The sequence below is a fragment of the Emiliania huxleyi genome (genome assembly GCF_000372725.1).
Source record: "Emiliania huxleyi CCMP1516 unplaced genomic scaffold EMIHUscaffold_5, whole genome shotgun sequence".
Lineage (NCBI taxonomy): Eukaryota > Haptophyta > Isochrysidales > Noelaerhabdaceae > Emiliania > Emiliania huxleyi.
The window spans coordinates 1835715-1848655 of NW_005198244.1; the positions used below are offsets into that span (position 1 = coordinate 1835715).

The following is a 12941-nucleotide window of genomic DNA, read 5'->3' on the forward strand; positions in this document are numbered from 1 at the left end:
GTTTTTCGTCCCGGGATTGTCTTGTGGGAGAAACACCGCTGAGAGCTTTTTTCTTGCTGTGTCCGCGCGCGGCCGCGGGGCGAGGCGGAGGCTCCAGAGAGAGATCTGCCATTGGTGTGTTTTGATGTGTTCTCTCGCGCGCTCTCTCACGTCTGTGTGTGCGTGTCGCCGTGTCCCGATGCGCTGTAGCTATCGATTTTATTTGGCACTGGCCGCTGGCTTACGAGACACGTACACGTACTCTATGAGTCGGCGGCGTGCCACCCTCCGTCGCGCCATACTCGACCCGAGTGGTCAACGACGCTTGCAAACGCCTCGAGTGGCAGCAAGCCGTCCACCTCCCGGCCCGGCGTGAGCACCACACGGTTCTGCGAGAGGTAGAACGTTACGCCCATGCGCATCGCTCGGAGCACGTCGACCCACACAAACACCTCTGCAGACTTGCGCATGCCCGAGATGACGCCCGCCTCGCCGGGCAGGCCCTCGGCGAGGTGGATGTGGTGGCGCGTCATGCGGCTGAGCCCGCCCGATGAGACGATGGACGACCACGCGCCGTAGTAGGTGCCATGGACGGCCAGCCCCTGCCCGCCTCCGAGCCGCTGCGCCGCCGCTTCGTCGAGACGGTCGAGCAGCGCCTCCGCTTCCACACCTGTGCTTGTGTGGCCCTGGTTGGCGCGGATGTACGTGACGCCGTCCTCCTCCATCATGCTGAACCGCTGCTTGTCGTTGGTCTCCACCACCACGCGCACCTGCTCGGCGGTCACGCCCGCGCCGGCGAAGCCATTCGTCGCCAGCAGCTTGTCGAGCGGGACGTAGCCGTCCGGACGGAGCACGCCGCTCAGGCCGTTCTCGGCGATGCGGTGGCGCAGTATCGCGGACATCTTCCTCGAGAGCCGCGTCGTCTCGTCATCGCTGCGCTGCTTGCGACCCATGTCGGCCTCTGGTTCTGGACTCGGCTCCTGGCTTCTGCCTGGTCCTGGACTCGGCTCGGAGTGGGTTTAGGTGATGGAGGGCGCCTGGGTCTAAATTTAGTGCGGTGTGAAGTGTTTATCTACTGCATCTTTAGCGCACTTTAGCGCAAATTTAGCGCGAATTTAGCGCAACTTTAGTGCAAATTTAGCGCAAATTTAGCGCAAATTTAGTGCGACTTTACATCCAGATTTAGCGAGGTTTAGTGCGTCTTTAGTCCAGCCGCGCAGTAGGATCCAGCCGCAGCCCCTCGCTGGGCCTCCCTCCCCTGTCCCCCTGCAGTCCCCTGCCCACTCGCAAAAGTTCCCCGTCCCGTCCCCAACCGAACGAAGAAAACCCGGTGTATTTGCCATTGCACTTAGGAGGAGGTGCATGCCTGGGGCTGGATCCAACATGCTACGAGTACACGCGTATGTAAAGCTGCTTGCGGTGACTACATGGATCATGGCCATTTGGCCGTTTCTGTCATCGTGGTCTGGATCCTTCATCCTTTGGTTCAACATTGGTTTTGAAATTCCAACACCGACCCTCACCTCTACTCTATTACAGCTGGTGGTCACGGGCACAGCATGGGTTGTGCGGTCGGAGGTGGTGCTTGCGGTGGCGCATTCAACTGTGCTGGTCCTCCTCTCGGGAATCGGTGCTGTGCCTGTGCTCAGTCGGGAGATCTTGCTCTGGAGGGCGGCATATCTAGCCTCACTGGGAGCCTGCCTTTGGGTCATGAGGGCAGGGGCCAGGCATCTCCTGTGGTGCATTCTTGGCAGCCAAGGAGCAAAGCACGCGGCCCTGGCTAGCTGTGGTGTGGCCGGGAAGCCGTGCTAAAGGTGCGTGCCCGCACTAAAGATGCGGGACCCACACTAAATGTACTGCAGCTGCCCGCACCTAAAGTGAACTAAATGTGGCGCTAAATTGGAGATAAAACACACTAAATATGTGCTAAATATGTGCTAAATTTGCACTAAATTTGCACTAAATTTGCGTTAAAGTCGCACTATATACGCACTCGAACACGCACTAAATAGCGCACTAAACTATCACTAAAGTTCATTCACACGCACTAAATTTAGACCCAGGCGCCCTCCGGTGATGCGGCCACTCGTGCTGTCCCGTACGAAAGTGTGAACAGGTTGGAGCAGCAGCTCCTGAGCACGGCGCCGCAGGCGCCTGTTGATAAGTCCAGGTGATAGCCCTGGATGGGCAATGCATACGCCTAGTTGGGCCTCAGTCGCCCGACCGCGTCCCGGTGCTCTGCCGTCGGATTTGTGACTCCGCCGCGCCGCGCCGCGGCCGGGCCCTCCGGAGGCCGAGGATGGCCGTGACGGACCGGGACGAGCTCTTGGAGGTTCAGTGTCAGTGTATATATTGTAGAGACCAATCATGTCCACAATATCTCTCAGTCTAGCTAAGCCTTGGGAAGGCGATGCCGGGGCCGTACAGCAGTTTGATGGTGCTTCGCCGGCGTGCGTCCCGGAGCGGTCCCGGACGGTGGGACGGACGGTCCGTGGGAGGAAAACGAGGATCAGCGCCGACGGCGCTCTGATTCGACTTTTAACTTCAAACAAAGACAGTCGCACGCGCCGCAGCTGCGGCGCGTGCGACTGTCAGGAGCGGATCCGTCAGTTAGTCGTGTTCACGCCGGCATCGTGATCCTCACAACCTGCCCAGACTTTAGGCCACACACAACAGTAGAGGAAGGAGGGCGGCGGTTTTCCCAACAACACTCACAATCGATTTCCACTTACGCAAACGTGGACCGCGCAGACCCCCTATCCGGCAAGGAGCCTGAACCCTCCACTTGGCGAAAAAACTCCCGCCGGCTTTACGAGTACGGTCGTACTTGGATTTTACAGCAACTAGGGGCGCACAACAGCATGAGTCAAATCCTCCTCGCCGGCCTGGCTGCGAGCAGCAGCCACATGATTGGCACCGCGCCTCGGCGGAGCCCGCTGCACGTATGTGTGATGAGCGACAGACTGCTTGCAATCACGGCATTGGTCAAGTCAGTGCACGCATCAAAGAGGCTGGCAACCTCACTCGAATACGTCATCATCACGACCATCCCGGAGGCATCTGTGCTCGACGCAATGCCCAGACTGCCAGTGCGTGTTATTGCCTTTGATCATGCGGTGAAGTCGCTGGTTGCTCGAGGCGTTGTCCCGGTGTGGCTTTGGCAGGAGTGGCAAGACTGGCTGGACTGGCTGCCGAGTGCACGCTGGCGGACCAACGCCTCCTTGCGACCCTTCCCGGCCAGTCGCGACCCAAAGCACGCCCACCCCCTCAACCTGCTCCGCCTCTACCTGGCAGAGCTGCCTGCGCTGCAACAGCTCGACAGGCTGCTGCTCCTTGACGACGACGTCCTCGTCCAGCACGACGTCGCAACGCTTTTCGACACGCCGCTCGCGACGGACACGCTTCTTCAGGCCTCCTGCTCCATGTACCACCTGGCACGCCTCGGAGACCGCAGCTGGCTCAATCTGACCTCGGCGACATTGACCTACTCTGCCACGAGCTTTATCGGCGCCATTGGGCCGCAGGCCTACCCTGTATGCCGCAGCGCGGACGCGAGCGGCCCGTGCGCGCCAGCTGCACTGGAACCGCTCCTGCTCTCCCTCGAGTCGGAGACCAACCGCGCAAGGCCCTCGTCGCTGCGAGAGCAGTTGGCGTGGAACTTTGGGGTAGCGTTGTTGCCGCTGGACCGCTGGCGCGCACAGGCGCTGGTACGGCGGGTCCAGCGCTGGCTCGAGGCCAACCTAATACACCGCCTGTTCCCGCCAGACTCGCTGGCCAGCGGCCTCGGCATCCCCTACCTGATCTTTGCGGGCAGCGTCGGCTGCTGGAGAGAGGAGGTCGTGCTCGACGGGCTCGGGTTTGTAAGCTCAGACGATCTCGAGTCGAGCGGAGTCCAAGACCTGGGCGTCTACATCGCCCTACACTTTGCGGGACCGGACAAGCCGACCCTAGCAGGATTGGAGCACGGCCAGACGGTGCAGATGCTTGCAGCCAACCACCTCGAGCGCACGACCTCACGGCGCAGGCTGGGAGGCTACTTGGGATACGGCTATCACGTCTACGGTGGCTATGATCTCCTGGGTGGCGACGGGTATGTCCCACCCGAGACATCTCCGTCGCCCGCCCCGTCGAAGAGCGGCTCTCCACCCTTCAATCCGCAGCCGCCGCCATCGCCGTCGCCGCCCCGTCCGTCGCTTCAAGGGGTCGAGCCAGCAGTTCCGCCCACTCATCCGCTCGGCCCGTCCGCGCCGCCGACCGCGCTGCCGCCGTCGCCCCTCAACTCGCCGCCTCTGCCGCCGCGCAACGCGTCTCTGCTGCCGGAGCCACCGCCGCCCAATCCCTGCTCACCGCCGCTCTCGACGCCGTGCTCTAGCGGTTGTTACAAGGACCCGGGGCTGTGCGCGGAGACCACGCGCTGGGAGTGCAACCGGTGCGTCGTGGACTGCCAGTACCCGGGAATCTGCTGGCCCGACCCGGCGGTCTGCGGCGCGGGCACCTATTGGGACTGCTTTGAGAGAAAGTGTCGCGCGGCGGCGCCCTCGCACGGGCCGTTTTTGTTCTGCCCGACATGCTAATTCGACCGCGGTGGCGGGCGGAAGGCGGAAACGGCGCCACGCACACAACATGGCAGGCCGCTTTTAGATAAGATTTTAGATATGCATCGGCCGCCGGCAATGAGCTGATCCGACTTCACCTGAAGAGCTGGTACTTTTTGAGCAATGGCGCCACCTCGCTGCGCGGATAGGGCTTGAGCGCGATGGCCGTCGGGATGTTCTCCGGCTGCTCCACCCACAGCTTGTGCACTACGCCCTCTGCGCGCAGCTTCTCGGCAAGCGTGAGGAGCTGAGGCTCGCCCTTGACCTGCGGAGCGGATCGCGGCGGGGGCGGGCGATCGAGAGAGGGCCGTTGCCTCCGGACCGACGTGGCACCTCGGCGCACCTCTTTCGTCACCTTGTGCATCGACGCGATGTTCTCTGGAGACAAGTATGCTGCCACCGAGGCGTCAGCGCGGTTCTCCCAGATGACAGCGAGCGAGGCGTGGCACGCCTGCGCGACCACCGAGCCCACCGGCCACTCCATCGTCTTGAGGAGGTCGCGGCGAAGTATGATGAACTGGACGAGCGTGTCCTCGCCGGCTGCGTCGGGCGTCGGTGAAGCCGCCGCCGCCGCCTCGGCCATGAGGAATCGGCGATGCGATACGGCGCGCGACGCGACGCGTGCGCGAGAGCCCAGCGCCGCGTGCGAGGACCAGCACAGTGAAATCAGGATGGAGAGGAGAAGCGTGGTGATAGCAGCTGGGTGATAGGAGGGGGAGGGCCAGCCTCCCGTCTTTTCTTTTTGTTCTTTCAGTTCGGGTGTTACCATACCCCGCAAAAAGTTGGAACCCACTGCGCGCGCTGCAAGGTGTGCGCCCAGCACAAACCTGCCCTACTACCTCGGAATGCTTCGACTGGCTAGCGCGCTGCTCCTATGCTTCCTCGCTCCCGCGTCATCGGCTCTGGCGCTGATGACATCTCGGCGCGCGCTCTTGCTGCGTGGTGGTGCTGCGGCCACCGAGATTGCGGAGCCTCCGCTGACAGAGGTGCGGCTCATCGAGGACGAGACGGAGCTGTCAGAGGTTTTCGAGGAGGCGGGCTCGCGCCTGGTGGTGGTTGACTACTTCGCGCACTGGTGCGGCCCGTGCAAGAAGCTCAGTCCCGTCCTCGAGGCGCTCGCGCGGAAGCATCGGCCGAGCGGCAGGCCGGGTGGCGGCGGCAAGCAGGGCGGCGTGCTCTTTGTCAAGGTGGACGTGGACCAGTCGCGCGAGCTGGCGCAGGAGCAGCAGGTGCGATCGATGCCGACGCTCCACTTCTACCGCAACAGCGCCAAGGTGCACACCATCGTTGGCGCGGATGTCGCCGCGATCAAGGCATTTATCAAGCGGCAGACGCTGCACCCGCTGCTCCGCGCGCTGTCGGGCGGGCACGTCGCGGCGGTCGCGATCTCGGCCTACCTGGCCTGGACGTGGCGGCTGAGCCACCAGCCGCTAAATCTCGCCGCATGAGGGTGTCGCCGCTCCCGACGCCCGCCTGTGGCGTTCGTTTTCGTGGAAATAAATATAAAACGGACACCTCCATTGTGAGGTGGGGAAAAAGGAACAGGTCCCGCCCGTGCGATCTTTGTGCAGGGTTCTTTGTGGGTGTGGTCGGCGACTAGCGCAGCGCTCTTACAAAAACATTTGTGCATATGTGACATCCATTGTTAGATCTTTTAAACGAGCCCACGTCAAGCCCAGTGCGACTGCGCCCGTCTCGGCACAATTGCTGCCGCTCCGGTCGCGAAGCTCTCGTCGCCATCGCCGGTCGGGCGACCGGTCGGCGCGCCCGCGTGAGTTGGGTCGGCGCGGTCACTCCCCGCAGCAGCGGTCACCGGATCGCTCGCGGCGAAGCTCAGCGCGCGCTCGGCTAGGCAGTCGAGGATCGCATCGACCGTCGCATGCTCGGCGCATAGCTGCTCCATCGCCGCGGGGGTCAGCCTGAGAGCCCGCGCCGGCGCGTGCGCCTTCATGCCTGCCTCGCCTAACAGCGCGCCGAGCCTTGCCCGCTGCGCGGCCGCAAGCTGCGTGGCGGAATAGTAGTGTGTCAGCATCGCCGCGGCAGCGTCGGCTTGGATGTAGTCGAGCAAGATTTGCTTGTCGATGCGACCCGGCCGGATAAGCGCCGGATCCAGCGCCTCTGGGTGGTTGGTCGTCATCACGAGAATGCGCCCAGGCGTATCCACTACGCCGTCGAGTACGTTCAACAGCCCGGCGAGGTTGATTGGATCGTCGTTGAAGAGCGTCCTCAGCTCTGCCGCGCCGGACCTCTCGCTGACTGCCGAGGACCCGGGGGTGGGCCCGCTCGTCTCCCCCGGCGCACCTGCGGCTGCTGGTGCGGCCAGCGTCGCGTGGCGCTTCTGGACGATGCTGCTCGCGGCGTCGACGTCTTCGATCACAAAGATCACGTCACGGAACGTGAGTGAGACGGGCATGTCCTGCGCCACCACGCTCAGCCGCAGGTCGAACATGATGTCCATCAGTTGCTGGTTGGTCGAGAGGCGCGAGAGCGGGATGTTGATGACGGAGCGCTGCGTGTGGTGCGCGAGCGCCTTGATGAGCGAGGTCTTCCCGGTGCCGGGCGGGCCGTGCAGCAGCAGGCCCAGCTTGTGCGGGTAGCCCGCTATCTCGTACTTGCCAGTCTGGCCCGAGAAGTCGTCCAGCAGGCCGAGCAGGGCGTCCTTTTCGGGCAAGAAGAGCGACTCGAAGGTCTTGTGGTCGGAGAGGCGGTACTTCTTGAAGCGGAAGCCGTTCGCCGCCTCGCTGCCGACGCCGCCGCGCCGGCCGGGCATCCCTTCGGGAGTGGTCAGCAAGGTGGTGCTGACGAGGTTGTACATATAGCGGGCGTCATCCCTCAGTCGAAGGAGCTCGGCCTTGTACCACTCCAGTGCACGGTCGATAAAGCCGTCAATCTTTGCCGGGCCGTCAACCTTGCACTGGAACTCATAGGTGAGGCGCTCGCGAGTCGCCTTGTCTCCCTCCTCGTTGTCGCCTCCGTCCTTGGTGGTCCGCTGCTGGAACCACAAGCCCTCCTCGATCTCGCTCCACGTGTTCTCGGGCGCCAGCCACGTGAGGCGAAATTTTGACAGCGGGTCGAAGCGGTCCACGGGACCGCTCCCGATGCTCATGTCCAGGACGGCGGTGAGGGCCACCTGTGCCTGCCGCTCAAAGCCGCGGCCCTTGTTGACTTCTGTGAGATACAGGGCGATTGCCTTCTGGAGCACGTTGTTCTTGTGCTCTCGGCCAGCCACGCTCGAGCCGACGCTGACACACGAAATCGTGCGCGTACAGTATCGGTCGTCGCGCCTGGCTCTAGCGTAGAGGTGCTCGAAGACTAGCCTAGCCATTCTGGCGGCATCGACGCAGAAGAACTTAATGATGATGGGAACGAGCAGGGCGATGGCGAGGTCAACGGCAAAGTGGCCGGTCCGTAGCGCGCTGATGAGCGAGAACTGAACGCCGGTCATGTCCGGGCCGTGCATGTGTTGGGTCGCGCCGCGTCTATAGGCACAGGACGCGGCCAGGACTGGCCACAACACGTCGGGACAGAACCAAAGACGACGAACTGCATAGTTGTGTGAACAGGGCTCGCACCTCAACACCTCTCATAGACCAGCGCACACCGCCACACGACGTATTTTCTTCTCAATAACAAGGTCTGTGAACCGACGCTGGACCATCGGAACAAGTAAGTGGCAACAAACCCCCAAAACACAACAAGTCTCAAGTGGTGTCCACAGCGGAACAGAATGTTCAACCCGAACTCACGTCGAGCCTTCGCTCGGACCACGGAGTGTATACGTCGCTGCCCGGGGATTGATCTCCCACTCTTGTGTGTCATTACCCATTCACGCTCTCTCGTGTGTCATTACCCGATCCCAATTATCGGGGATTGGGTTCGTATCTTCATTCAACGACGTAGTCAACAAAGGGTGTGCGATCGCTTCTGCGTGCACTGCCCAGACTCGTCGCCTGGGACGGCGGCTGTGGACCCGCCTCCCGACCACGTGGTAGCGGCGGCCGTCTCGGGCCGCCGCGTCTCCATCATGGAGACGAATATTAATGAGCCCAACACCACCCACTCCGCCGACAAAGTGCTTCTCGACCGATTCAACCAACCGATCAAGTACGAAGGCAACCCTGCTGCGCTCGCCGGATTGGCAGAGGACATAGTCGATGCCCTCAAGCGCCAACGCCTCTTCTATCCACTCTTCGCAAACCGCGCGGTCGCGAAGCCCGACGGCAAAATGCTAGTCGCCGACAAAGACTCCGCACTATTCGTCAATGGCACCTATGATGATGGCGAGACGTATGGCTACGATAAGCCCTGCCCTCCGTCGGCCAAGCGCATTGCGACGTACACCGCGTACCGGACCGCTCAGTTCACCGAGCTCGAGTCTGACGCGGCGCGCGCCGCATTCCAAGCCAGCACTCCAGCCTTCACATCCCGACAGCTCGATGCCGATGAGAGAAAAGAGACCATCGTGCAAGAGCACTTCGTGCTGATGGAGCTACAGCGGCTTGCGGACGTGATCAAACTCTGCTTCAAGGACTTCCCTACGCACTTCACGAGGTTCTTCAGGGACTGCGAGAACGACGGGATTGCCATCCTCCAGAAGCTTCCAACCGTCCAGTACACCGAGGAAGAGAGCGCGATCGCGATCAACGCCGCGTCGAACTTTATTCTCACTGGCGCGCCTCCGCTTCTCAACAATGACACGTTCGACGACTGGACAAGAGACTTCGAGAAGACGCAGCGGCGCGTCCCACCTGCTCTGCGCGTCATCGCCTCCGACACCGCCAAGATACAGAGGATCGACCATCTCTTCGTCACTCAACCCGACATCTCCAACGATTGGCGGACCCACATCAGGGTCGAGAGGTACATCAAGAAGGAGAGTGGCGAGGTCGTATCCTACGAGTGGTACGTCGAGCAGGCAGAGTCTTTCCTCCGCCGTCGAGCCGCCCAAGACGCGCTGCGTGACGGGCTTGCCAACAAGGTTGCCCTCGCTGCCGAGGCCTCCGACAAGGACCTGTCCAAGCAGATCGCCGCGATCGTCGACGCCAAGCTCGCCACCGACCCCAACAAGAACGGGACGTCCGAGCAGGCCAAGAAGAAGGCTGAGGCCGACGTCCGGCGGGCCGCGATCAACGCTTGCAAGGACGGCGAGGGAAAGTTCTTCACCTGGTGCTCGTTCATGAAGCTCTGCGTCTGTAAGGAGCTTGGCTTGAGCGACGGCAAGCACCACTTTGAGAGCGGCGAGTGCCCGCTCAACAAGCCCGGCTGCGACCCTGCCAAGCTCGCTGAGGCCACCGAGCTGAGACGGCGACTCTTCGGCGGCAAAGGCAAGAACAAGGCCAAGAAGCAGAACGCTAACATGTGGGAGTCCGTCGACGCCTGCCAGTGCTGCGATGACGAGGCTCACGGCGACCTCGATGGTCGCGAGGCAGAGTTGGCGCGCGCGCAAGCTGAGACTGCGGTGGACCCGAACCGCGCCCCCTCCGCTCCCGGCGGCGAGGCTGACGCCGAGCAGTTCACCCTCAGCGCCGATGGCAAGTCCGTCACCATCACCGACACGTGCAACGTCGAGGACGACCGCTTCAAGGGGATCCTCGACGAGCTCCTCGCGGCGCACACGGCCGAGCCGAGCGGCGACGACGGTGGCGACGGCGGCGACGCGACGCCGACCCTCCAGTCCGCCAATGTCTTCTCCTTCGCCGATGGCAGCGCCCGTTGCGATGGCACCGACAGCACCGTCGCCGTCAGCGCCGCCGACGGCAACGCGTACGACAACCTCCTTGACATCGCCCAAGTGCTCGGCGCGGAGGTCCGGGCGCAAAACGACGACGTCCGCATGTTTGCGGCGTTTGCTGGCTTCTGCGGCGGCGCCGGTTTTGTCGCCGCCGCCCTCTTCCTCGCTTTCGCCGTCTGCACCGTCAATGTTTGGGCCGGACGCGCCGCCGAGCTCGCCGTCGCCGTCGGGTGGTCTGTCGTCGCCACGTACGGGCCCTGTGCAGTCGATCGCGGCATCGAGCTCGTCATCTTTGGCTTTCGCAAAGTGCCGACTTTCCGGGCCGCCGACGCCTTCTCCGTCATCAAGCGCTTCCCGTCCGAACATCAGGGCGAGACAGCCTTCGGCGCGGCGTCAGGCGGCACCAACGGCCACGCGCGCTCCGCCGATGACGCCAAGGCCTCCCGCACCGCACCCTCCGGGCGGGAACCTGCCGCGTGGCACCCCTCGTACTGGGCCGCCGACGAGTGGGTGCGGCCCGCCCCCGTCCAGACCAGACCGTGTAAGCTAGACGGAGACGGCAACGCCATCGACCCCAACTCGTACTATGCCAAGTTCAAGGCTGCCTTCGAAAGCGAGTGGGACATCGTCGACGAGGGCGAGGTCGACGACGTTCTCGCCATGCAGGTCGTCCGCAACGATAACGGGTCCGTCACCATCCACATGGAGAAGTACGTGGAGAAGGTGCTGGCGAAGTGGCTTCCAGGCGGTCCTCTCCCGCGCGTGCAGGACAACAGCCTGCCCTACTCGCGGCAGTTCCAGGCCCGCCTCGACGAGGCGCTCAAGCAGTCGACCACGTCGCCAGACTACCCCGAGCTCGTCAAGCCATTCCAACAGTGCCTTGGCCAGCTCATGTATGCCGCGTGTGGCGCGCGCCCGGACATCGCGTACCCGGTGTTCCGCCTGTGCAGCGCCATGTCGAGGCCCACGCCCGACCTCTTCGTCGAGCTGAATACCCTCCTCAGCTACCTCCACTATCATAAGTCCCTCGGCATCACGTACGACACCGGGCCGTCCGCACTGTCTGGATGCAGCGACGCGAACCTGTCTACGACCTTCGGCACATCGGGATGGTTCGTCAAGTGGCAGGGAGCTACGATCAATTGGGGGTCGAAAAAGCAGCCCTGCGTCGCCCTCTCGTCGTGCGAGGCTGAGATCATCTCGCTGTCCGAGGCGACGAAGGACATGGTCTACTTTCGCCGTCTGGTCTCCGACCTCGACCCCGGCGCCGTCGACGGTCCCTCGGAGGTCAGCACCGACAACAAGGGCGCGCGCGACGTCGCCTACAATCCCGAACACCACGGTCGCATGAAGCACGTCGAGCGGCGTCACTTCTTCGTGCGCGACATGGTGGAGAAGTTCGAGATTCGCGTCCCCTGGATCGAGGGCGAAGGCAATGTGAGCGACTTCCTTACGAAGCCGCTCGCGAGCTCGACGCGGTTCTTCAAACTTCGCGACGAGATCATGAACGTGCGCGGCCAGACCGCTCACGTCGTGTGCGGTGCCCGCTTTGCGTGAGCGGCCCCGCACCCACGAGATCCAATCTCGCATTGTGTCATTCACGCTTCGGGCAGCCGGGTTGCCGCTTTCGACCTCCCCTGGTCTCAATCGGGGGGGGGCGTCGCTGCCCGGGGATTGATCTCCCACTCTTCGGCAACGCGATGGCGGCAAGCTCTTTGCGCGCCCGCCCTCGCCACGCCGAAGACCAACCGACGTCGGACCGCGGTGAGACCACGCCGCCCCCCGCGCCCGCCCGCGCCCGCAGCGTGAACACATACGCGCGTCCCTCACCGCACGGAAACATACGCGCCAGCCGCGCAGCAGCCTCACATGCAGCGCAGACCGCATGCCCGCGCCCTGGGCCGCCGACGACCCGGTCGGGCGGGCTGAGCGGCCGCCGCACACCACCAGGCAGGCGCACAACCACCCGCAGCGCGCCGCAGCCCGCCGCGCAGCCCTGCCAGCCAAGCCTGCACCTCCCAGCTGCACAAACAGGCGCACAACAGAGTACAGCACACAGCACACACGGCGGCGCGCGCGCAGCACACACAGACGCGCACGCGCATCCAACACGCACACGCGCACAGCACGCGCGCGTCGCACGCCAGCGCAGCGCTGCACACAGAGCACACTTGCCCACATCAGCAGCAGCCAGCCTGCCACAATCCTCATCTCACACACGCGCGCACACACTCCCCCCTACCGGCGCACGCATTGGGCGTCGCCGAGAGCTCCCAAAGCTGACTTGTGTGGCTGCTTCTCCGGTGCGGCGTTCAAGCTCATGGGGAGCGAGTGAGGCGAGAGCCCGGCGAGGTGGCGGGGCGCGTTTAGAGCAGGGGGCAAGCCGTGGCGGTCGAGGCCCGATAGAGGTGCCTCCCGCAGGCCTGCGTGAAGTCGGGACCCTGCCGCCCTGCCTATGATTCGTAGGAATACGCCTACGCGAGCAGCTGGGTAGCTGCCAGCTTGCGGCCGGAGCCCGCGGGACCAACAGCCTAGGGCTAGGGCCTAGGCAGGACTTGAGAGGTATGACCAAATGGTTTTGCACAATTCTATATATTCTTTCTGCCGCCGCCGCCGACCGCCCTCTCGAGGTTCTC

General features: G+C 63.4%; 5 protein-coding genes across 5 annotated transcripts; 2 read left to right on the forward strand and 3 right to left on the reverse strand.

Moving 5' to 3' along the window:
• Nucleotides 1-194: 194 nt before the first annotated feature.
• EMIHUDRAFT_461661 (hypothetical protein) lies at nt 195-932 on the reverse strand (the record flags this gene model as incomplete). Its single annotated transcript, XM_005767282.1, has 1 exon — nt 195-932. The coding sequence occupies one exon, from the start codon at nt 930-932 to the stop codon at nt 243-245; it is 690 nt and encodes a 229-aa protein (XP_005767339.1). The 3' UTR covers nt 195-242.
• Nucleotides 933-2840: 1908 nt separating this feature from the next.
• EMIHUDRAFT_197561 (hypothetical protein) lies at nt 2841-4553 on the forward strand (the record flags this gene model as incomplete). The annotated part of the gene is made up of 2 exons (XM_005767283.1): nt 2841-4069; nt 4352-4553. 2 exons carry the CDS (start codon nt 2841-2843, stop codon nt 4551-4553), a joined length of 1431 nt encoding a protein of 476 aa, XP_005767340.1.
• A 115-nt stretch (nt 4554-4668) lies between these two features.
• Nucleotides 4669-5157, reverse strand: EMIHUDRAFT_197562 (hypothetical protein; the record flags this gene model as incomplete). The annotated part of the gene is made up of 2 exons (XM_005767284.1): nt 4669-4839; nt 4918-5157. 2 exons carry the CDS (start codon nt 5155-5157, stop codon nt 4669-4671), a joined length of 411 nt encoding a protein of 136 aa, XP_005767341.1.
• A 207-nt stretch (nt 5158-5364) lies between these two features.
• On the forward strand, nt 5365-6124 carry EMIHUDRAFT_432744 (thioredoxin). The gene has a single exon (XM_005767285.1). It carries the CDS (start codon nt 5420-5422, stop codon nt 6020-6022), a length of 603 nt encoding a protein of 200 aa, XP_005767342.1. The 5' UTR covers nt 5365-5419; the 3' UTR covers nt 6023-6124.
• A 119-nt stretch (nt 6125-6243) lies between these two features.
• EMIHUDRAFT_96568 (hypothetical protein) lies at nt 6244-8034 on the reverse strand (the record flags this gene model as incomplete). The annotated part of the gene is made up of 1 exon (XM_005767286.1): nt 6244-8034. The coding sequence occupies one exon, from the start codon at nt 8032-8034 to the stop codon at nt 6244-6246; it is 1791 nt and encodes a 596-aa protein (XP_005767343.1).
• Between the last annotated feature and the right edge of the window lie 4907 nt (nt 8035-12941).